The sequence below is a fragment of the Symphodus melops genome (genome assembly GCF_947650265.1).
Source record: "Symphodus melops genome assembly, chromosome: 15".
NCBI lineage: Eukaryota > Metazoa > Chordata > Actinopteri > Labriformes > Labridae > Symphodus > Symphodus melops.
Window position 1 is genome coordinate 20,927,937 of NC_136705.1, and position 25,044 is coordinate 20,952,980.

At 42.2% G+C, this 25,044-nt stretch overlaps 1 protein-coding gene across 3 annotated transcripts in view; it reads right to left on the bottom strand.

The window, feature by feature from the left end:
- slit1a (slit homolog 1a) overlaps positions 1-25,044 on the bottom strand; it is a 92,521-nt gene that overhangs the window by 21,600 nt on the left and 45,877 nt on the right. For 2 of the 3 annotated variants that reach the window (XM_079362253.1, XM_079362251.1), the window contains exons 5-15: positions 20,502-20,573; positions 19,472-19,543; positions 18,227-18,298; positions 16,931-17,094; positions 12,845-12,992; positions 6,306-6,377; positions 3,193-3,264; positions 3,032-3,103; positions 2,646-2,789; positions 1,463-1,626; positions 486-509 (exon numbers count right to left, since the gene is read on the bottom strand). In XM_079362253.1, coding sequence (XP_079218379.1) covers positions 486-509; positions 1,463-1,626; positions 2,646-2,789; positions 3,032-3,103; positions 3,193-3,264; positions 6,306-6,377; positions 12,845-12,992; positions 16,931-17,094; positions 18,227-18,298; positions 19,472-19,543; positions 20,502-20,573 — 1,076 coding nt within the window. The remainder of the gene's footprint in view (positions 1-485; positions 510-1,462; positions 1,627-2,645; positions 2,790-3,031; positions 3,104-3,192; positions 3,265-6,305; positions 6,378-12,844; positions 12,993-16,930; positions 17,095-18,226; positions 18,299-19,471; positions 19,544-20,501; positions 20,574-25,044) is intronic. The other variant, XM_079362252.1, reaches the window with a different exon arrangement.

The window sequence follows — 25,044 nt, forward strand, 5'->3', positions numbered from 1 at the left end:
GTGTTCCACCCTTAGCATGAGGAAAACTGCTGACTTAGAATACTGTGAGTGTAAGGTAAAGTGAAACTATGAAGTTGGTTTACAGGTAAACATCAGGCATTTTATTTCATGGAATTTACTCCCAACCATTTGTCTAACATGTAGGGTTGTTTAAAGCCTATACTGACATCCAGATGCTTGTGTTTTCTTGCCCTGCCTTGTTTTTGGAAACATTGCAATGGTACAACAAGCTACACGACAGCGATGTTCCATGCTCTTAGCAATAAACTAAGTAAATAAAACATTATTTCAGAAAGGAATCATGGCAAAACTATGCAAACAAGACCCAAGTTGTAATAAAATTAAATTATCCTTTCACTGATGGGAGAATTTGATTTAAATGAACTGTAAGTAATGGAAAAAATGATGCTGCCGCATGGCTGCCGGAGGATAATTAAAGAAAAGAGGAAGAAAATGATAGGTGTGAACCTTTACAAGCCACTCACCTGGGATGAAGTACTGCTCTTTAGCTGTGATGGAGAAAAAAAGAGGGTCGGATGTCAGTGAGGTCAGTCTGTTCTGCATAGCTGTGGTGATGCTATGCTTGAGAACAGTCATATATAAAGCTTATATATGACGACATATGACTCAAGGTATATGACAGTTAAACAGAGAAGCCTTCGACTATCTCTGTGCATGGCAATGTGGAAAAACTGATGTTAAAGGTTGGTAAATATTTGGCTGTTGCTAAGCAGGAGTGAAAGGGAGACAGTGAGAAAGAAGGAAAAAAGAAAAGGACAAAAAAAAGGAGAAAAGAAAGAGAAAAACACATGGGCTCTCTTCTTCATCTGGTCTATCCCAACAAATGAGGCTATAAAGAAGTGTGAAACCTCAGCGATGCAAAGTGCCAGACAGCGTAGCACAGTGCATGAACACAGTAGTGGGCACAGAGTGGAGGGAGAGGAGATGGTGGGCAGGGGTAGTGCAGTGCAGAAGGTAACCTGAGCCTGACAGAAAGCAATGAAGGGGGAGACATGGAGGCTGGGATCAAGGGGAGTCTGAGATTGGCAGAGGGCAGAGGAATGGTGGGCACATACAGAAACTCTAGCTACCATCTTTGACTGGTGATCTCAGCTCACTGTGGTTTGGTAGTGAAACCAGACTCACAGTGTGGTCATATGAGGATGAAACGGAGAAACAATGAACGATTCCTCCTTCAAGTTTATCTGGGGGCAGATATTGATTACGGAACTCCAGCGCAGCACATGATAGGCAGCATAAAACCTTTTGCTGGGAATGATCACTCATTAAGAGTGGGGGGGAACAATGCAGAGATAATAGCCACTCCCGGTGGAGTGAAAGAGAAAGAGCGAGAGAGAGACAAATGGGGTTAAAACAACAAAGCCTGTCTGAAAGATAAAGAGCCCCGGAAGGAAAAAAGAGGGAGATATTTGGAGACAGGGATGTGGAGCTGCCGGCCTACCGGAGCAGCGGAACTTCTTGCTCTTGATCTGTCCAATACGTTTGTTTGCAAGTCGGCGTGGGCTGGCACAGCGAGCGCCGCTGGTCTCAATGGGGTTGGAGCGCAGGTAGTCAGCCAGCCACTTCAGATTACAGTCACAGATGAATGGGTTCTGGGCAAGGTGACTGGATACAGGAGGGGGAGGGGAGTATAAAGAAAAGAGGGAAAGGAACACATGAGCACTGAGAGACCAAGAATTGAAAAAAAGACAAGTAATGTTTTATATCTTAGTTAAGTACATGAACACTCTGGATTAATCACAACCATAATGAACATCATAAGGAGTTGTTAAGCTAAAAATGTCATCACAATAATATGACAAAAGAGTTTAAGACTTGTGGAAAAAGTTATTTGTTTCCTTGTCAAGAATTAGAATAGAGAGTCAAAATCACACTCACGTATGAAACAACAGCAGCAAGGATATTGTTTTCTTTATTACTACAATGTGTGCAGTGGGAAGACGAAGCCACTAACAGTATATAAATTTAGCATAAAGACAGGAAAATTTTGAACTAATCTAACACATCTAAGTGTGCTGTACAGAGCTGGGGTAGGCAGCTGCTAGTTTGAAAACATGCAAAGCTAGGCTAACTAGCTCCCCACTTTAGCTTTGTATTGGAACAGATGTTGACAAACTAACCACCTGTATTGTTTAACAGACAGAAACTGAGGACATTTCAACATGTAGTGTGTGTGTGTACATGAGCCAAGAGGGCAGCACCAGCCCTCGTCTTCAACAGGTGGCTTGTATAAAGTTTTAGTAATGGTGGACACCACAGTGTAGCGGCTGTATTGACAACAGCTTGTGGTTGGACTTGTTTATTGGGGGAAAAAATAGAGGAATGCATTTAGACAGAATTGTGGCTGCCTGGATAACAGTGGTGGAAACACTGGGTGTGGTTGGTACTCTTCTTGATCTTGATCTGGCTGCAGAGCGTGTGTCCGTGTGTATATGAGAAGATGATAGATTTAGTCTTCCCTTTACCTCATGATCCCATTCCGGTGTTATTACACAGACCTGCGAGTAAACAACTCCTGTGTTGGCTCATGTTTTATGGTGACGGCTTGGTATGTGTCAGAGCGTGTACAGCACCTTGTGTAGTTGTGTGTGTGTGTGTGTGTGTGTGTGTGTGTGTTGACTCACAGGGTCTGTATTGCTCGTAGGGAAGTGAAGGTGCCCTTGGCGAGGGTTTGGATCTTGTTGTCGTAGAGCGACAGCAGAGAGAGATTCTGCAGGTCCTGGAAGGCGTTGGCGCGAACGCAGTGAATCTTGTTGGCATTCAGCAACCTGAGACAGGGGAGAAAAAAAGAGGGAGCAAGAAGGAGGAAAGGAAAAAAGAAGGAAAGGAAGGAGGGAAGCAGCCTGTCAGACTGTCTTTATGTATTCATTCATTATGCATTCCATGTAGAAAACTGTGCACAGGTACAAAGTTTATTTGAAGGTTATGACTCCTTTACAGAGTGGGAGTTCAGGTTGCCTGGTATTCAAAGTGTGTCTGCAGAGTATCAGCGCTGTGTGTGTGTTCTTACAGCAGTTGCAGGGCGTAGAGGCCGTCAAACACCCCCTTGGGCAGGTCGGTGATCTTATTTCCATACAGAACGCTGGAAAATCAAAACACAGACTCACTTTAACCACCCAATATGACAACCCAGCGGATATTTATGCACAATCTCAGCTCCAGGAGACTTACAGAGAGTTGAGGGAGCGCAGACCCTGGAAGGCATCAGGAGCAATCTCTGAGATCTGGTTGTTGCTCAGATCTCTGTGTCAAAGAAACAAAACAAAGCCAGAGAATTAGTGTTGGAAATATAGACAAAACTTTTTTTGTCAGATATCATTTATCAGTCATTCAAAGAAGTAAAAAAAGTTTTTTTTTCCCAGTTGCGCTGAAGGTCAAAGAAAATCCCTTTAAACTTATTTTAAGTAGTTTTAACATATTAAAGCTGATGACTATATGATCTTTTAAATCAAACCAGAACAGAAGTTAGAAGCCTATTTCTACATTTCTGCTGCCATGGGTGAAATTTCAAAAAAAGCTATTCACAGCATGCAGACTAAAAAAGCTTGCAGTAAATGGTTGGTAAGCGACAAAAAGTCGTCTTGAATGTAAACGTCTCTGCATGTTGATTGGAAGTAAAATGGAAGCAAACTAAGTTTAAGCTGAATGAAGAGAAGTTCCATCTCTCTCAAATATTTGATGGAGCGTCCCTTAAAGGGATTTGATGAAATGAAGCGGATTTGAGTGTTGCAGCCAATCAAAACATTTACTTGTGTTATTTGTGGCCTATCAGGCCACGGCAGTGAGTGTGTGTGAGTAAAAATGGGGTGCAGGGCTGAAATCCAAAGCGAAATACAGTAGACTGCCTCCGAACACAGCCTCTGTTAATAGGATCCACAGGCCTCTCCCCACAGGATAACCACTAAGCCTGTGTGTCTGTGTGTTTTTGTCTGTGTGTGTCTGTGTGAGTAAATGCAACATTAAATGAGGAACAGTGGGACAGAACGAGAGAAAGACAGATGGAGAGGGAGAGTTAATGGAGTATGTGGACTGAGCTGCAGTCGACTGGATACCTTTGAAGGAAAATCATCATGTGGTGGAGCGGAGGGATATTTTCTCATTTGGGGGTAACAGTTAAATAAGTACCCATTTGTCTTCTCGCAAAGGACTGAGGTTTCCTGGAAGCGAAAACTCAAAGAAGGAGCCAACATCTGCACTGGTGTGTCTGTGAATGTAGACACTGGTGTGTGTGTGTGTGTGTGTGTGTATGTGTGTTTATGTGTAAGGGGGCGTTAGAGCATCCCTGTCTTGAGGAGCAGTTCATGTGTAGGTCATCCAAACCAGGACAAGGTGACAGAGTGAGAATGTGTGTGGTTGGCATTTGCAGGGAGAAGAGGACACGCAGGGTCAGAGGAGGCATTGCACACATAGCTGCACACGCCACAAATAAACAACCAAATACACACCATACCTACCATGTCTTAAAATCAAATATAATACTATCTTGTGGACACAATAACTTACCAGTAAGTCTAAAACATACATATGAACATCTGTAGAGCCTAACCCAGGGGACTAGCCGTATTCATTATGATGTATCCATGCTGTCTACGCACACTGTATTGGGGCTGTTGGACCCAGGACACACTCGCTGGGCCGCTGAGGGCGCACAGCCAGCTGAATCAACAGAAGCACTGCGGGTCAGCACAGACATGCGGCCACACATAGTTGTTTCTAAATGAAGAATCGGCAGCAGAAACAGTAGCGGGTCGTGTCTGTTTGGAGGGCCAGACGGAGGAGAGCAACACGCTCTGACAGCTGTTAAATACGGTTTGTTTATGTTCTATAAATATTAAATGAAAGGGGGTAACCTTTCTTCCCTCATATTATCATAAACCTCCTCGGTTTCTGGCTGAGGTTGGAGGAGTTACACTTAAGACGATTAGAATTCATCTTTCTTAATGTCAAAACGTTAAGCTGCTGCTTGTAATTGCTTCCACAATAGTCAAAGTTATACATTTAATAAATACCATTCAATTATTTTTGTGAATTCCAATTATGCATTACTGGCTCACTTGTGACCTTAAGGTCAGCAGCGCTACAGTGAGATAGCAGCCGCTAAATGCAGTGTCAGCAGAACACAGTTCATGTTTTTTTTTCAAGATATTTGCAGCATTGCAAAGAGTTTGAGAATATAATTATGTAACACATTTTGTATTTCTTTATGCAACAAGTTAAAACCTTTGACTTAATACAGACTGTTTATCAGAACAGTTTTTAAAACTTAACAGGGTTACATGAGCAACTCTCATGTAATGAAAGCCTGATTCATTCCCTTCAGCTGCTTTCTCCCTGAATAACCCAACTAATGGCTACTATTGGTGACTATTTCATCAGGCAGCACGTCAGCATGAGGCAAACTATTAATATTGTGGATATGTTGAATGTGTTAAACTGGAACTGAATCTGGATTTGTCTATGTTATCGTCACTGTTGTATTTGAAATGACACCACTAAAGTTTGCCTTTGAACTGATTAAAGGAGTGACCATACAAAGTGAATACATGTGTTTCTTGAAACTCTTACATTAAAGATTGGTTCACAGATTTTAAACTAAAAATATTTTTGAGTTGATTCTTTTTTGTAGGAAGAGATGTTAATTTCCCTTTAGATTTCGCCTGCAGCTGCTTCGGTTGCCGTGTGATCTGTTTTCACCTCATGTGAACTCCTAACTGTCCCTGGAGTTGGATGATAACACAGTGAGGAATCCTTTAAAAATGGCAGAGAAAAACTCCCTGACCTTCCGTTTCCTCTGTCTCTCCCTGATGCTATGTCGGTCAGGCTGGGTGGTGTTGGACTTGTGGGTTTGGCTGATTTGGTGTGTGTGCTGGCTATGTGAACGGCCAGCTGGCTGGATGGGTAAAAACAAAAGTCTCAACTACCAGCCGTTCACTCCCAGAGAGAGCGGAGCCTCAGCCTTGGTCCCAGCACATCGTCCCAGCCGCAGTTTACAGTCAGCCAACGCACGAACAACACAGACTGGACACAACAGCAGCCAGGGGAATACCAGTGTGTGCAGCAATGGAATATGAGAGCTGTTATTATGCACATGTAGCATCTGAGTGCTTGGTTTCCATGCCACTCTAAAAGTCTGAGAACAAGATTCTCTTCTTTAGGCACAGACAAAATAAATACTTCATGTTCCTTAAAAGTGGAATGAGGAGACCTCAACTTCTTGTTCTCATCTGTATTATTTAGCCCTGAGGTGTGTGTGTGTGTGTGTGTGTGTGTTCTGCTGTACTTACATCCTACGCAGCTTCTTGTAGGGAGAGAAGGCTCCAGGAGGAACGGACTTAATCCCATTTTGCTCCAGACGTCTAGAGAAAGAAAGAGGACAGAAGAGGAGATATAATCAGTTAACCAAACAATAGACTCCTCCATAGCAACAGAGCATAGTAATCCTACCATTACCTCTGACCCTGTGGTGATTGGCCTGATTATATTAGCGGAGAGATCTTTTCCCTAGCTGTAATCGGTCCAGGCACATCGGAGTCATAACATCCTCAGAACTAATAAACAATCTGAATACTGAAGTGCTTTGGAAAAGGGCTGCAGGGGAAATGTCTCAGCGTGTTATAAGGTGTGAAAGCCTTAAACTTAAAATCATATTTCTCCTGACTAAAACATTTAAAGTGTCCAGCTCTTACGTTCTCTTACTGAAATCAATAATGATCTCACTTAAACTTGGGAAATCTGTCTCTATATCCTATGGGTTTCTGCAAATGTGTCAAAGTTTAAGGTGGATACACAGTCAGACTTTAAGAAAAAAAACACAGTCACAGACTCTAATCAGTCTCAGATGGCTTTGGGGAAACAGACATCTCTAAACCCCATTAGTGTGGGCATGCATGTCTGTGTGTGCTGCAGGCCGACTGCTGCTGCTCAGGACCCAGCTCAGTCCCAGACCTATTCCCTGATGTGGCTGGCAGAGGGCTGTTTATCTGCAGGTCAGTTCACAGCTTTTAAAAGTGTCCTTAACAAGGCTTAGCGGGGCCCGGAGGGAGCCAGCTGTGCGCCTGTCAGCTTGCCCGACCAGGCTGCGGAACAGGAGGCGGCAGCAACGGCAGAATCAAAAGGTCAAAGTTTTTGTCACCGCAGGAAAATAAGAAAAATTCAAAAATCTTCAAAACTCCTCAGCAGACAGAAATGTGTTGATAGATTTAGGCCTCTAATTGGGACAATTTTCCTATGATTGACTCATATACAGTAATTAGAGACATTATGAATGTTTTACATGCCTTTCAGCCCCCTGCATTGCTGTGTTTACGGCTCTTAATTGGTGATGAATGTTTCATCAGGTTTTAGAGATTCAACTTAATTGTCATTGCACAAGTACAAGTGTGCAGTAACAGCACTAGATATTGACAAAGAAGAAGAACAAACATCACTACATACAGGATGGTTGGTTGAAGTATGAATAACTATTGGTCGAAATACATATGTATAAGTCACAGGCCTCAACACTTTTAAGTTTCCTGATTTATTAGTCAGAGACTTTAACCTTTATATTGGTGGACTACATTTGTGGAGCCAAACAGCCTTCAAACAAAATCAGACTTCAGCTTCCACCTCTGACATTAATATGTACATCTTCTTTTACATAATAATGTTATGCAACCTACTGTTTTTAATGATCTGATTCTTTTTATTTACACCTTTAATATTGTCAAATGTCTTTTCATTGACTGAATGTATTTCTTTATGTATGTGTTCCTTTCTTTAGAAGTGCTACACAGCATAGCATAGCACATACATAGCATGAGCCTGTTTGAGCTGTGAGGAGGACATCAGCTAAATCTTCAAAAAGATTTGGCAAACTGAATGTTGTTGATGGATTTAACCATCATAATGATGTAATTTATTCGAGGAAAACTTGATGATGATGATCTTCAATAACAGACATTATACATTTACAACGTGCCTCTAAGGCCTCCTGCATGTTGCTTTCATGTCACTCGATGGGCGGGGCTTCATGTTTTGTCAGCCATAAGCCACAACCACTAATCGGCTTTCAAACGGGGATCTTTTACCATCAATGAATAGTTATGTTTGTGGCCTGTACCAAATGTGGAAGTCCAGTTCCAAAGTAACCCAAAGTACGATTTGTGAGCTCAGGGAAATGAAGAATCTTTAAATCTCCAAAACACCATGGCAAACAAAATGTCGTTTATACAATTAAGCCTCTAGTTTTTGTGACAAATAAATGGATAATTTTCATATATTGTAGAAAATCAATAAGAGACATATCTGATTTACTGCATGCCTCTAAAGCCCCTTCAGCACTGCTGTTTTATGTCTCTTCATGGGGGGGGGGGGGGGGGTGAATGTGCAAACAGATACCCTTTTAATTATGTAATTTCATATTGTGGGACCTTTTCCCCATGTTTAATATTTTAATTATAGTCTTTACTTCATGCCATGCATTGCTGTTTTTGTCTCTTCATGGGGGGTGAAAGTTTTGTCGAAACATTCGCCACAGCCACTTTACAGTTTCCAAATTTTTCAATCAGGACTCTTTCCCTCTTCAAAGCAGTGGCCTAAATTTTGTGGAGCATTATAGGAGCGTAATTGACATTCTCAGGATAGCAGTGATTCCAGACCACAGATTCCTGCGGCTGACATGCTCTCTCAGTCTGTTTTTGTCTGCCTGTCCCAATGTGTCCGCGGGTTTACAGCAGAGTGACAGCGCTGTGGTTCCTCTGCCCTCACCATGCCGCAGAGCGGTAGGCCAAGTGGCTTTAGCGACTTCTCTCATCAACCAGTCTGTGTGACTAGTCCAAACCAGACTGGCTCTCTGCATGCTGTTTGTTTCAGTGTGCGGACATGCCAACCAGACATGGGAAGTTATGGAGTACAACTTCTTTGGTCCTGTAAAAATTTGCAATCCATACAAGTTTTAATTTCTTTTAGAACTTTTTACTGTTACCCTTCAATTTAAACACAAATATCTCTACTTTGTCCTCGAACATTTTAGAAAACAGGCTCATTGCTTTTTCTTTTAAGCATTTAAAGGGAATTATCCATGTCGTTAAACCATTATGGGCAGCCTTTCTAACATCAAGACTTACTGATAGCTTAGTTGACTGACTGAAATAAAAAAAAGTTGATTCCCTGCTGTATCCAGCGATGCTGATCACCCATGACAGAACATCGTAAAAGACAAACGAAGCACAAAAGACAGGAAACTCAACCGCACGAAAGAGGCATTTATTGACTGCCATATCCATTTCAATAATGAGAACCTGTAGCTGCATAGATAAAGCCAGCAACCCTCTCTTTTGGTAAAGACTTAACTCAACTCTTCCGCCTTTTCTGTTACTAGGTTCACCATGAATTATGTTGAGTCAGCATTTCCAATGTGATGGCTGCTATCGACTGGCTTCAGAACACCTTCAGAAGTGAATAAAGTCAATGAGACCACATGACACTCTAACGTAAACCATTAGCGTGACGATGTCTGCTGATTCTGAGGGACAATCTGGCGGACTGTTTTTCATGCTGGAAAACGTAAGTGTTGCTTTTTTTTTAAGATAGTTTGTTTTAATTTTACATTAAGATTTAGTACATTGTGTTTTATTGTGATTCAAAGGTATAATGGTTTCAGTTGCTTGGTTTTTTTTCTAATCTGATGGGCGCTTCACTTTAAGTGAATATATTTAAGAGCCTGCACTTTTCCAATCACTTCTTCAGAAAAATGAAATCAGTACTTGTGCAACAAAAAGCATCTTTTTTTACACAAGTATCTGTAATTTTTCTTGAGTAAAAAACATGTGTACTTTTTCTGTCTACAAGATGTTGTACTTTGGAGTGTGTCTGCATTTAACCCAACCCTCCGAGCCAGACAAGGAGGCACAAAGCTGTGTGACAACTTTTGGTCGCTCCACGCAGATCGATATGGCGACTTAATCCCCTCAATCTACAAAGGATCTGCTCTGTCCAATCGACAGAGAGAAAAAGAAACAATCTCAGAGTTGGCAATCAATGGTTCCAATCCAATTTGTCAGACAGAACATTTGTATGTGTGTGTGTTTCTGCGTGTGTGTCTGAGCTAGTGTTTGTGTCGGCCCAATCAATGGTTTTTCATCCTTTTCATTAGGGCCTGAGCATGGTTTTCATTAAGGGGAAACACATAATGCCTTTGGGTATTCACCCGGCGAGTGCGTGAGTCAGAAGTGGATGGCAGGACCGCCGTAGCAGCAGATGAAAGGCGGGGGGGGATTTTTATGGCAGAGTTCAGATATAGCAGACAGAGACGACGGTGCATAATAATCTGTTGTGGTAGTGTTTAGCCTAACTGAGCCTGGCCTCACAAGGGAAGGCGCAGTGCCGAAAGCAGCAGCCATAAACACAACACTGGCATTCATTAAGGGAGAGCGGGGCAGAGAGGTTGCAGGTCTCCGATTTGTTCATAATGAGAGCAGCATGTGTGTGTTTGTGTGTATGTAAGTTTCCGAGTGCCTCATTAACAAAGCATTAGGCTGGCCTTGATACCCAGCAGCCTGCCTTTCTGTAATTGAAACTGATTTTATAATGAACTTCAAGTACAGATCAAATCTGCTGCATTAAATTACTGAGAGGAATCCCCTCCTTTGTGTATTTTTTTTTTTATTCCTCCTCTGCTGATCTGTCTCCTCTAACCCTGTGGTGAACTGGCAAGCCCAGATAGAGCAAGAGAAATGTGGAGGAGAAAAAAAAAACAAGAGAGGACGAGTTAAAGTGGCGTTGTGGGAATAGAACCTGCAAGGTCAGGCTCTGATGGGCAGGCCAGAAGACTGTGCATGATATAAGCTTGTGTGTTCACCCTGGTCTTGTAAAAGATGAATCAGAACAGAGTACAGTTTATAAGCAGGACACAGTTAAGCACCAATTAGAAGTGAAGGGCAGGGAGACTTTTAAAATGCCATAACTCATTTGCTGTGCAGACAGAATCTACTGTCTATAAAAAACCTGTGCACGGCAGAGCGATCTTTCAGCAGCTCAGCTTGCTGGTTATTGAGCTCATAGATCAGATCTGTCCCTCAGAGCTTCCCAACTACAAAACATTGAGAAATGTACAAACTATAAGGCATTGCAAAAATTGAGATTCAAATGTTAAAATTTCAAATCCATCTTTAGCCGTGGGAGTGATTGTTTCAATGTGGTTATTTCTACCTGTAACCACAGCCACCATGTTGGTGTGAGCAAAGAGGTTTAAACTGCCTTTGTATAAAAAATGTTCGGCAATGATTCAAAGTGAGCGATTTGTTTGATAGTTTAAATAAAACAGGAAGACATTTTTCTTTTTCCCATCAAGATGGAATCTCCAAAAAGCCTAAAATGTTCTCATCGTAGCGTTGAATTGTTTCGTGGGTGGTCATTCAATTAGACAAGAACATAAAGAAGTGTGAAGTGCAAGTCCAAATTAGGAAACCGAGCACAGCAGAGCACTAGAAATGGGTCAGGGTTGTTGGGGAACATGGGATCTGTGACTTCCATGCTAGCTGGGTATTTATAAACAGACCCCATGGGGAGCAGGAGACCTAGAAACTTGCTGTGTCCTCCCAATCACACACATGCTCCTTGGTAGAACATGCAATGCAACCACTGGTTTTCTCCCTTCATCCTCCCTTTTTCTCACAATGCATAAATTCCGATGTTTCTGTAGCATATTATGGAGACTTCTGCCATGACATAAAACCCCTGATAAAGAGAGCACTACTTTGAAAAGTCTAGTCATGCATTCCTGGGAATTAAAATAGGCTGATAGCATGTGGGCCGTAAACAGTTAATGCCCAGACAGATGTTTGAGGACTGATAAACTAAGGGAGGGATGTCAGCAGAGCGTTCACATGCGGTTTCACAGCCATCTGAGCCGATAAGAGCACGCAGTCACAGTCTAAAGTCTGCCCCATGTCTGCATGTGTGTCTCTTAGTGTAGTGCCAATGGATGGATGTCTCCTTGCTGGGTGATGCACGGTGAGAAAGTGCAAGCTAGAGCAGCATATGTACATAAAACATGCATGTTTGACTCTCACAGCCTGACCTTGTTAAACCTGACAGGCACATGTGCCTTGATGTGCATATGCAAACAAATGCCCTGCGGTGCTTTTCTTCAAAGAACATTGCAGGTGTAGATGTCGTGTTTATTTACAATGTTCTATTTCTGACAGAGAATTATTAACTTGTAATGAAAACGTTTTGAAAACGTGATGTTTTAGAGTTAAATAATATACATCTTACTTTTACTTTGAAACTTTCTGCAATTCTAACAATTCAACATCCAATTGAAAAATGTAATTTGTGGCATTTGGGTGACTTAACACGATAATGGTTGTTTTAAGGCAAGTTTGGATGGGAAGTGCAAATAGAAAAAATAAATCAGTCCATATATTTTTACCCATCGATGAATTTAAACCAAGATACAAGTCAGTCGATCTTGCTCTTCTTCGAGTTGTAATGCTTGTGCTAAAAGTATAATAATCTACATATTTTATATCTTTTTTATTACTGCACTATATGTATGTGTCGTTATCCTGCCTATGATCACTTGTTTTGCTAATGAATATTGTGTGTATTACATTTTTTTCTAAGGGTTCTTTTTTTATGTTCTCTTGCAGCTCAGAAGTTAGAATCAAATCTAGAGAAGGAGTCAGAACAAGAAACTGGCACAGAATGGGAGCCAAGGTGATAATTGAAATAACAGAGGATGAGCTTAGTCTGAATATGAATGAAACACAACATTGCTGCGTCTCTGGGTTGTTGGTAAAAGTGCTTGAGAAGGTGACAGTAATGGTATTTAGCTTACATTTCAGCCATGGTGTCTGGCAGGTTAGCGGGGATGGCAGTGAGACCTTTCCCTCTACAGTCCACGATGTTGTTACTGCAGGTGCACATGGCCGGGCAGGATCCTCCTCCGACGCTGCACGGCTGCAAGTTGGAAGATTCTTGGTGACCTGCAGTGAAAGAAAAAAAAAAAAAAACATGAGAGAGGAAACAGGAGGAAGTGTGATTTCAAGAGAGGGATATTCAGCTCCAACAGGTGTATGAGCACAGGTGGATTTATTTGGTTTCAGCATGACTCTAAGCAGGATTACAGGGTGAGATTGTTTGCCGGAGGATTTATGTGGTGACATGTGGAGCTGCTCCTGCACTCGTGGAGCTCAAACTCTTCCGCTGCTGTTCCTTTTGTCAAACCTCTGTGTTTCATAAAGTGAATCGCAAATGAGCACACATTGCCAGGGTTGTTTTGACATTGAGGAAAAGAAATGAAACATCCTGCTCTTGAAATGATTGTACAGCCTTGAGAATCGATGGCCAAGAAAGTAGGTTATCTATCAAAGGAGCGCCACAGTATATTGAAGGGAGAAGAAGGACATGAATAATAGAGTTGGGGTGGCGATTGAAGGCCTCCCAATAACATCCATTGATCTCTCTGCGAATGTTCCTCCTGAGTCTGCGATCTCTGGGTGGAATTGGTGACATTCTGCACATTCAGCGTAACAGCCCCCATCTCTTCTCTTCCATTTGTTCTAAAACTCTTCAACTTTTCAATTTGCATGCAGAGCACACAACCCATCACGGCGTCTCTAGATACCTGTTCAAATAGCTGGGGCACTGTCAACGATACGGTGAAGAGCGGGCGCTCACATTACCAGTACGGCATTTTCGGTGTGTGTGCGTGTATGTGTACATGATGTGTGCATGTAAGCCTAACCCAGATAAAATGAATAAAACAGACTTTAAAATGGCCTCATTTACACAGCATTACTAATCCGGGTTTCAAACCATGAATATTTGATGACCTTCCTATCTATCGCTCAGCTTGTGTGGAAAACGTTGGCAAGCGAGAGAGTGAAGAGGGGGGAGAAGAAGACAGAGTGAGTGATGGTGCGAGTCGGTGACAGAGAAAGCACAGCTTTAAATAAAAAATAAACTCCCTAAAACAGGAAGAAAGATGGATGCCAAACAGTTTGCTTTACCATTAAATTACTGGCTACAGCTCTGGGAGCATTTAGCTAAAAAGCTATGTTTAAGGCTAGGCTTCACGCATCCGGCCAATGACAATCAATCACCTGAGGATGCTTTGACACATCTGGGAATAAGGTAAACTCAACAAATAGCAGAAAAAGTGTGAATCAACTCCCGGTACGCACTCGCTTCCACCCACGTGATGTGAGGCTCTGTGATCTGGGATTGCAGAGCTTTGACAGATCTGGGATCAGGTGTGGGGCAGAGGAAAAACTCCCTTCTGATCTAACATGGCATATTTGACAGGTCTGGGATCAGGGAGAGTGCAGAGCACAGCTGGAGCGGCCTTAACAATGACAGCTCCCTGACAGGTATACTTGAGGTGAGGCTGTTTGATGTGCGTCCTTCCCAGTGCTGTTTTCCCCATTATCATATTCCCATCGGCCTTCTCTACTACCACCCTTTTCCCATCCCACGTCCCTTCTTCTATTTGCTTTCACCTTCCTATTAGTCTCCTCTCCACCAGCTGCTTTCTCTCACGGCTCTTGGCGTCCTAACATTCAGCCTTTTCGCTCCCATATCTCTGCCAATGACTGTCACCGAACCCATTACCTCCTGTCCATTTCTCTCACAAGTCTTTACATTTAACCTCACTCCGCCTCATTTCTCTCATCATTATTTCAGAGTGTTATCCCTGGGCGTCTTCCCATTTCTCTCTTTCCTCATATTCCCTTTCAGCACAACAGTTGGCCTCACCGTTTCTTTCTGTACTTTCGCTCTTTGTACAGTCATCTTTCCCTCTTTCCCACTACAGGACTCATATTTTATTTCAGCCCTTAAGCAACTTGTTACTCATAGCTCATTTCAAACATAATATTTTGACTTCATTTATTATACCTTTGGAGCATTATTCACCACAATAGTCATTAATTTTCTGTCACACAATCCTAAATTGGCATAAGCGGCCTCTTGTTTCAGTTCCCTCTCGAAATGAATCAAGAGTTACAAAGAGGTTTAACATGGACATGTTTTGGTGGATAAATTCACAGCATGGAGGTTTCTGACAAACAACGCCCCTCGATCAAAGCTTGACCAAAGGATTTTGAGTTATTTGGATAAAAATGGCTTGGTGCAGATAGCTTGGTGGGAAAGCCTGATTTAACAAAATGAGGAAAGACAGAGAGACTAAGAATTTAAATCCTGCTGTTCATTTTTTTTAAATATATAAATAGAATAACTTTGTGGTGAGAAGAGCTCAGAAGCAGCTCTAGGCCAGTAAAAGTGAAAATGCAGAGAGAACCAATATGGGCTGCTGGTTGTTCACTGGAGTAAATTATGAGCCTCGGATACTAAGTAAATATTCATTGCTTTTGAGAAATAAAATAATGAGCACCAGATTTAGGCTTTGGACTGTTCAACTTGAGGTGATTTTTAGTTTTCTGGCAGATAAATTGCAGGAAAAATGTAATTGCAGTTAAAGTGTCAAAAGTGAGAAAACATTACAAAATGCTGATGCTTTCCAGCCACATAATTAGAGTACGAGTCTTTGAGTCATGATGCCTGGAGTGTTGGGGAGAATTTCATGATATTTTAGGTCGACTAAATCTCATTCTACCCAATTTTGTTCTTTCTGCCTTTTTTTTCTTTTTTTCTTCTCTTCCGTCACAGCGGCACCCCACTCCAAACCCCTCGCAGGTGGCCTGGCCTGGTCACAGCACAAACTACACACACAGCCACACAGCACAGTAAAATGAAAAGAAAGAGAGAAAGAAAGAAAGAAAGAAAGAAAGAAAGAAAGAAAGAAAGAAAGAAAGAAAGAAAGAAAGAAAGAAAGAAAGAAAAAGAAAAACGTTCATGTGTGTGTATGTATGGGTGCTCGAGAGCCAATTCCTAATGAGTCCTTCAATGGGAGTTCAAGCTCTGGTTGTTCATCCACTGGAGACAAAAATGGGAGCGTGCATTTGTGTATGTATTGAGTGAGAAGCAGGAATACATAGCAAAAGATGTTGTCTTCTTGGTTTGTTATGTCTTGCCCCAAAAGTGTGATCATTATTCTAATAAAACAAACTCTCCCTCTCAAAATTCTTATACAATGGAAATGGAAATCAGCATGCAAAATCTTAACTTTCGTGTTTCTCTGTCCTACAAGTCACCAAAGTTTCCCTGGGAGCCCCTTTCAAACTGGAACTGTTACACTCCCACGCTTTGACTTTCTTTCCCTGGGCGATGAATAGTTAATGATCTGTGCTGTCACGCCGTATGGCTGCGTAAAAATCACAACCCATGAAGAGAGGGAGAGAGACCCACCCACAAACACACAAACGTAGACACAAACAGCCCTCGCAGCTGGTGTTGAGAGTGAGATGGCCTTGTGGGGAGTAAAGTTCTCATGCTGTTTTTCCATTGTCCTGATATGATAACCTACCACACCCACTCCCACATGCTCTTTTTGTCTCTCTTAACACATCAGGAGAGAAACAGTGAGTTGAAAGACAAATAATCCTTTATGTGAGGAGGTGACTGAATAATGAGGGCGACTGAGGTAGAGGGGTGTTATAGTGTGTGTTTGATATGTCAGGGCATTTTTGCTGGCTCCACTGCTATCTCCTGGAAGCTGGAGACACATGAAAGGGGCCAGAGGAGAGCCGTGGGGTTGCCCCGAGGGCAGAGAAGCTGTCAGGTGGCTGCCAGGTGAATGCACTAACACAAAATCACACAATGCCGGAGGAGGGAACGCCTCGGACAGGGAGCTTTGGCACGACTGATTTGATCAAAGAACGATGGTGCAACAAAAAGGTTGCCATTTCTTCACCTCTTTATATGTTGTAAAAATGATTAAATTAACAATATGCAACATGAAATGAAATGTCCTTGTGGTATCTCTGTCCCAAAGATTGGTAAAATATCTCTCCACAAATCTTACCTGAGCAGCTGAATTCGTGTTTCTGCACCTCTGCCACATTGAGTCCTCTGAGCTCAGTAGGGGAGGTGCACTGGGTAAATAGACCAATTGTGGGCCTCTGTCTGAGCCACTGTGCCAACCAGGCAAGGTGACAGTCACAGTTCAGATTGTTAGAGTGGAGACGACTGCAAAAAGACAGAAAGAAAATCAACATTAAAGATCAACTCTGCCTTTCCTGCTATCTAAAACAGTACCAGCTGGAGACACAAATAACATAAAAAGTGTCTATTCTTTCCTAGAGCTCATCACATTGAATCCCTGGGGGCGAAACTCGCTAAATGATACGCTACATGGATGATTGTAAATGGCACATACTAAAAAATAGGAACACTAAAGAGGCCTTTTCTAAACCCAATATCTCCAAACAAGGCATTCCTGGTATGCTGCGTTTTTCCAGAATAGCTCCTGCTGTGGTGCGGTGGACCTCTGGAGCACGTACGCTAGCTTGCAAACCCATTTGCACAGTCACATAGTGTACACACAAACAGAGCTATATAATAATACCCCACTGAGAGCGAGGAAGCCGAAAAATCCACCACAAGAACAGCAGAGTCACGGCTCAGAGGGAGTTATAATTGTTTTAATTCCAACATAATTTCATATTTAGCAAGTACATACAATGCACAATACACAATAGGCTTCAGGCGCTATTTGTGTCTTTCTGGGCCAGTTGTTGTAGTGTGTGCTTTAGATGGAGGGGATAATGGCCCCTGGCGTTGCTACAGACCCTTCTGTGGTGCTCTGTGGTTATGGCTGCGTCCCAACACTGCCTGGAACAACTGAATCTATCTGCTCTCATAGAGATCATGAGACTTCAACACTTTATTTTCTTTGAGTGCATAAATGTGGGATTAAAGTTGTTCAGATACTGATACCAGTACTGGAAATGATAAATGCGGCATCTATATCGGCTAGTCTCCTCGTCTTATGGATTGATCCAGTGCTATAATTTATCAGCCTTGAAAAATACATTCTTTTCTATCCTTTCACAGCGAGTTGCAATGTGCATCCACAATAGAATTACTATGGCTGCCAAGACAATGAAGTGAAGAAGAAACCAATTTCAGGAAAAATACCTTGGGAAGATATCAAAATCCAACAATGGTGCAGAGCTTCATTGGCTGTCCAAAGTATTGATACAGGATTCCAAATTTGAGGCATTATCGGAGGCCGCAAAGGATTCCAGGTTTTTGGCATTGGAAACACTTTGTCGGACAAAGTATATATTATACAATGCTTTATTCAAGAGTAACTTACAAGGTTCGAAGTTTGGGCATGTGATTGAAGCTGGAGACGGGAATGCTGCTGATGTTGTTATTGTTCAATGTTCTGTGAAAAGAAGGAACAAAGTCACATCATCAGCGTAGAGGAGAAATCTTGAAAACATATTCTTCAATCAGAGATTTGTTGTGCCCTTTCTCTTCCATGCCCTCTTTGTACTCCACTCCCCCCCCCCCCCCCCCCCTCCCAATCTCCCATTCTCTTCGTCTCACTTTGTGGCATCCCGCTGGGAATGTAACACCTCATTCAACACAGATGGGAAGCCCTCACACCGCCCACGCACACATATAGTCAAGCATGCAAATATACACATATTCATGCACATACAAGCATAATGTTGTAGTTCAAGAAACACACAGAGCACACACACACTTGCGCAGACACACTTTTGACACACCCTCGAACCCTAAGCATCAGCTGCAGTGAGAGAATCAGGTCATTTCAATCAGCCTAATAACCCCTTTACCATATTTCAACCTGCTCCCCCCTTTTTAGCACAACCTGTCCTCCCCCTCCACAAAAGCTTTACATACAGAACCTATCAAAAAATCCCCCCCATACCCTCTTACACCATTATGACAACCCTATCACTACATCTGCAACCCATCCACGCCATGAAAGCAGCCTTTAATGGCTTTTTTTTGATTCCCCACCCCCTGAAAAAACCCAACAAATACAAAACAGTCTTTCACGGTCAAAATAACGAGGCTGTCAAAGTGCCTTTGTCCCCCAGCATGCACTGCTAGTCGACATTGTTTCAGGTGCAGAGGCCTGTGATTATGATTTTTGACAGGGGATGATGAATTGAATGTTTATAAAAAAAACCCTCTATGAGCATAGCCTCCAATGCATCCAGGGGGGAATGCTCACTTGAATAGGATTTTTGATCCAGGATGGTTGGAGCTCAGTTGTCAGCTGGGAGCTCACCCAGGGGTGTGTGTGGTGTAGATGGAGGAGCGGGTGTGTTAATGTGATGGAGGGGAACGCTGCTGTCAACTGTGTGGAACAATGAGTTAATGGAGCTTGGGCTCCATGATGCAGGCCCCCTCATGAGGCCCTCTGGGGGTATTTTGGCATAATAACCAGGGCCATACTAATTAAAGCTCTGCACTCTGTGTATACATTAGTTATGGTTATCAGCAGGGAAAAACAATATCTTAATTTAACTAAGTGGTTAAATGGAATTATACAGAGTAGGGTAGAATAATTTCAGATACTTACAGCACTTCCAAGCCTCTCAAAGCTCTGAATGCGCCATCCTCGATACAGCTGATGTGGTTTTTATCTAGCTGCCTTTGAAAAACAGAGAAGAGAGAGAGTTACTTTGTAATCCAAGACATATACACAATCTTTCTGTCTCCCTGTGGGGTAATTGTAATCATCGATACAGCAAGTAGGACACTGATGGACTATGGTTAATCAATACTGGTTTAGTCATCTCAGCTCATGTAACTCCTAGAGGAACAGAGAGGGGGTTGATACTAAATGTTTATCTGCATTAATGCACCTCATAAATCTGTGCGTGAATGTGCATGATATCCAGTGTGATATAAATCTCAGTTGCTACAAGTCATCTTCAGGGAGCTGCCAGTGAGTGTGAGGTAGAAAATCCCTTTAATCAGGTTGATAGACAGTCCACTGAAGACGTGTACTTTGAACATCAAGAAGCACTTAAGGTTTTACGTTTAGCAGGGGACATTTGGTCAGCCAGGCCTTTCTTTTTCTTTTTTTAACCATGCTGACGATGTACATAATAAGTTGTGAATGATCCAATCATTCTTAACTGACCTGATAAGTTTCGTTCACAGAGTTAACAGCCAATTAGTTGTTTTGCAGAATGTTTTACAGGTTTGTTTGAAAAGTATACTATTGAATCAGTAATAAATTAAATGGTAGGTAGTCTGTGTTACATTGAAATGGTAAATATTGACCAACAAACTGTCATGCCTGTGTATGTGTGTGTGTCTGTGTATTCAGTGTGACCTGGAAGCATGTGAGTTTGATGCCTACATATAGACCAGGAGCTCACAGCAACATCACACATTCTGACGCTCTGATTGTTGTTTATACAGACATGTTTTAACTTTGGGCTTCCACACTCCTTTGGATTATTATTTGACTTGGTGATATCACATCTGCAGTCTTCATTGTTTAATGGCATTCTACACACCCAGTTAATAATGAATATGGTAAATAATTGTTGCTTGGTCACATTGGTATCCTTCCATATTTTTAACCATGAGGTACTTACAGGTTTTTAATGTCTGTAGCTCCTCTGAATGCTTTTCTGGGGATGGACTGGATGAAGTTCTCACTCAGATCTCTGGAGAGACAAAAAGAAGGCACTGGTTATGCACAAGTTCTCCTCAAGGATGGCTTGGTGGGGTTTGTTTGGTTCAGCAGGGTGTGTACTCTTTGATAAAGTACTCTTTTATGGATGCAAAATTAACACGTTTCGACAATTTCCCGTGTTGACTTTGGATTTCCAGTGTTTAAAGCGTGCTTTTCACCCAGCAGAACTTACACTCAACCTAGTGTCACTCCCTCTTTGACCACACTCATCGGTGCAGAACAGAGAGCTTGGGGCAATTTTGTTTCACTCCAGTGTGCCAAAACCCAGAGGTGTGGTACTGCATGGAGAGCTCTACTCACAATGGCATGGTTATTTTACAGTGGCTGTATTATCCAGTGTTCACTCATGCTGTAATGTGTCTCTCTCTGTGCTTTGACCAGGCTGTAGTGAGAGGGCCCAGCTCACTGCCTGCACACAGAGTGAACAAACAAGCAGCGGGGCAGCATCCAATGAGGGGTCCTTACTGCTTTTAGGGTGGATTTATGTAGACGCTTCAGCACAAGGAACATTATCTTTTAGAATTATGTGTGTGTGTGTGTGTGTGTGTGTGTGTGTGTGTGTGTGTGTGTGTGTGTGTGTGTGTGTGTGTGTGTGTGTGTGTGTGTGTCCAGTGGTGACAAATTAGGCATTTGAAAAGTGCATGTGTGTAGAAAATACAAAAGGAAGGGTCAGAGAGGAGAGGAGGGAAGGAGAGTGAGTGAAACACAAGTAGCCATAGTTTTAATTAGCAGGGTCTTTTGTCTGTCGTTTAAATGGTGAGCTAACCTCATTCAGAAAGGCTATGCCCCTTTTCTACACACACAGATACACACACACACGCGCTTACACACACACACACGCACACACACACTTTCACTCAGCACACTGTAGGGCGTTGCAAGAGAGGCTCCTGTCTTGACACACACGCAGAGAGCTTCAAGAGCTCGGACAGACGTAAACAGAGTACTTACGCTGGCTCATAAAGTGGCTGAAACACATTACCACAATCTATAAAACTATGCAACACAACTGATCTGTTAGACTTAGATGACACACGCTTATTTAATTCTGTCGTAGTCCACAGCACGCATTCCCATGATGCACACAAAAAGTATCCACACTTATAAAACCCCACGGGGTAATGTAAAATCAGTTCCCAAGACTCCCGGGACACACAAGTCTCACATAACATCCCCATTGGGTCATCATTTCCAGAATTTTCCTTGGAATAAACATCACACACACATTCATTTCAAATGAGTACAAAGGAAGGGAGCAAAAAGCACCACAGCGGTTGTGTTGTGCAATCTCTCTAATGAATGGGTGGCTGTGCCTTTATGGTGCAGCAGAAATTAAAACAACCCCCCTGCAAGCCATTGCAAATACACCATAATTAAAGAAGGGATTTGTTTGTTTGTTTGGTTCTTGTTTGATGTATCAAATCCGAGGCAACTGTTGATCTTTAACACGAATTAAAAAAAAGAAAGAAATGATTTTGCTTCAATATGGGAAATAAAAGTATTTGCACAATGAAGGATCCCATTTAGATCAAGCTGTATGCTTTTGGTTGCCTGTAACGTTTGTGGTCTTGTTCCATTTTACAGCCTCATCCCATTAGAACACAGCTGTGTTTTTTTACACGGCACTGCATGCTTAAAATTAGTACCTGTAAACGTGGTACAAACGTATAAACAAACAGTCACACCTTAACTGTACAACATGTCAATAATGTACACAAAAAAGCCTTAGCTGGCTCTTCACCTCATAAAAACATGACGTGCATGCCATGTACAGTACAGATGTGCATAACAAAACACACACAGATTGCTGGCTTATGTTCAAAGAGAGCATAAATATTCACTTTAATTGCACACTAATTTTATCACCTGAGGTTTCTGACTTTTATTTCCTCAGCAGATTTGCATAACATCTGCTTTCACAAAGATATTCTGGCAACAGAGTTGGCAGGCAATTTAAGCAATTACACAGAAATAATTGATCTACTTTAGCATACTTTGCAGGATCATAAGCAAAGCATCAAACCAGCGAACATGGGAGCCAGAACAGTTGTTTCACCCTCCAGCTCCTTCTTTGGTCTCATTGGCAAAACAATCTCAGTCCAGAGTTGAAAGCAGAGCCAGTCTGGCACCTGGGCTGTATCGGTGCCTCTCTTCAAGGGGGCTTAATGAGAATGGAATGCTTTTGGTCTACCTGGTCATGCACTCTATCTGAGGACCAATTAGTCCTCTCCTCTTTTCCTTCCCCCTGAAACAAAAGCAATAACAGAGCTGCACCGAAGACATTATCTAAGCCCTTCTTCCACAGCATTTCCTCACTGCTATTGCCGTTCTACCAAATGCTTAAATGACAACTTCAGTGAGTATGATAACTTAGGCAAACATTCCTAGCTAGGAAGTGGTTGAACATTAGTTGTTTGTTTACGTGAACTAGCAAAGTTAGCATTCCGTCACTTCCTAACTATTATTACCGCTGGCAAGTAAACTGGTGAGTGCTCATCTTTCAGTTTGACAGTGTGGAGTGGTATAATAAGAAAGGTGGAGGTTGGCAGAGCACAGTGGGTGGGAGGGAGTGTAGACCTGCATGGGAGAGTTTAGATAAGAAGGAGCTGTTTTTGTTGCTGTTTTGTAAGCAGGCAGCAAGGTTTTAAAACAGCGGAGTGATGGGCTCTCTGCTGCAATCACTCTGCTCCAGTTTGGATCATCTGAAATGGTTTGATAGAGCATCTGTAGTCCTACATAAGACAAATGTTTGTTAGCCACTTCTTGGCTAAAGTAAATGTTGGCGAGAAAGTGGCTGAATGCATTGCAGTTTGGAAGTGTTACATTTTATGATAGCAGAACATCCATGCCTTCGATTGGTTAGAATTAAACTGAACCTTGTCATACATGTGGTAAGGGTTTATTGAATGTGTTGTTTTTCCTTTCTGATTTTTCACTGTCCATTGTCTTCACAGTTGTCATTCCTCCAGGAAATGTTAAGACATGGTTGCGATTTTCTCTGTTTGTGAGATTTGCTACACAGTTTGCGACAGTATGACACAGCTTCCCACTCAGCCACAATCCAAGAGAAACGACCGCCTTGATTATATTGACAGAATTGAAGGCGCGCAGACGATGCAGTACAGTGAAGCGGGAACAAGAATTGGAAGAAGGACAGAAAAGCAGAGAGATGGAGACAGGCATGAGAACTTGGATTCATGTCAAGGCAGTAAGGCTCTGACAATACAAATACAATGCTATCTGTGTAAGTAGTAAAATGAAAGCTCTAGGGTGGAATCCAACACTAAAACCCCATAATCCTATTAGCACGCTATAACACGATTGGCTGGAGTGATATATGCTCCCACTTATGGTGCTGTTTGATTGGATTAGACGGTAGGGTCTTGGGAGGTCGCTTTGTAGGTCTGTAGTGTTTTAGCAATGGGTGCCCCAAAATAACCCAATGACACACAAACAAGATGATATCTTTTGTGGCACGAAGTCTGCCTTTCTCTCATTTACTGATGCAGCCTTTCTATCTGGTTTCTTTCTGTCTTCTCCTCTGACACATACTGTAACAGAATAATCACAGTGGTCATGGTCTGGAGTCGACAGTCTTCTGTGTCCCTCAAGGATTTACCGAGGGGTTAAACTCCTACGGGAGCCAGAGCAATATTAAATTTAGCAACACGACATTTCTGCATTTACACATTCTTAAAACGGCAAACAGGACATTTCTGTGGGACACCATGCTGCATTTCACATAGTCTGTGGTTGCCCCTCGCTGGTACTTTTTAAGCTCAGCCTTAACTGTGTTGGCTTTGAGATTTTTGACGTTTCTGATTAGTTTGGAGGCTGATTTTCGGGGAAGCTCTGCTCCCTTCCAAAACAGACACAATTATGTGAGAACAGTCACCGCAAAGAGGGATATTGGCCACCATTGGCTCCATTACTGAGTCATAACAGTAAATCCAATGTTGCAGCCTTTCAGTAAATACCACCACAGTGCATCTCTGGAGAGCGGCTCAACATCGTAAACAACCAAACTGGCATGGAGAGAAATGACAACATGATAAAGAAGGTTTGCTTTAAATATTTCCTTTGTTTCTGTATTTAATCATTTGCCAATATATGTTCGACCAAAAGCCTTGGCAGAAGAACACATATTCTTTAGTCAAGTAGCCGTACAGAGTCTCATGTAAAAATAAATACATAAAATACATTTAAAAGACATATCTATTTAAAGCAATCACTTTGATTTCATGCTGTTTTCACATATAGACTCCAGAACATTTTCAATGAATATCTGGAGGACTGCCCCTAAAATCCTTCTGATATGGCTGTTCTCATATTCACCTGGCAGCGAGAGACTAACCCTGTCAGGCTGGAGGCTGGACTGGGGTCTCCTGAGGTAAGACATGAAGTGAAAACAACAACAAAGTCCTCTTTACAACACTATAATG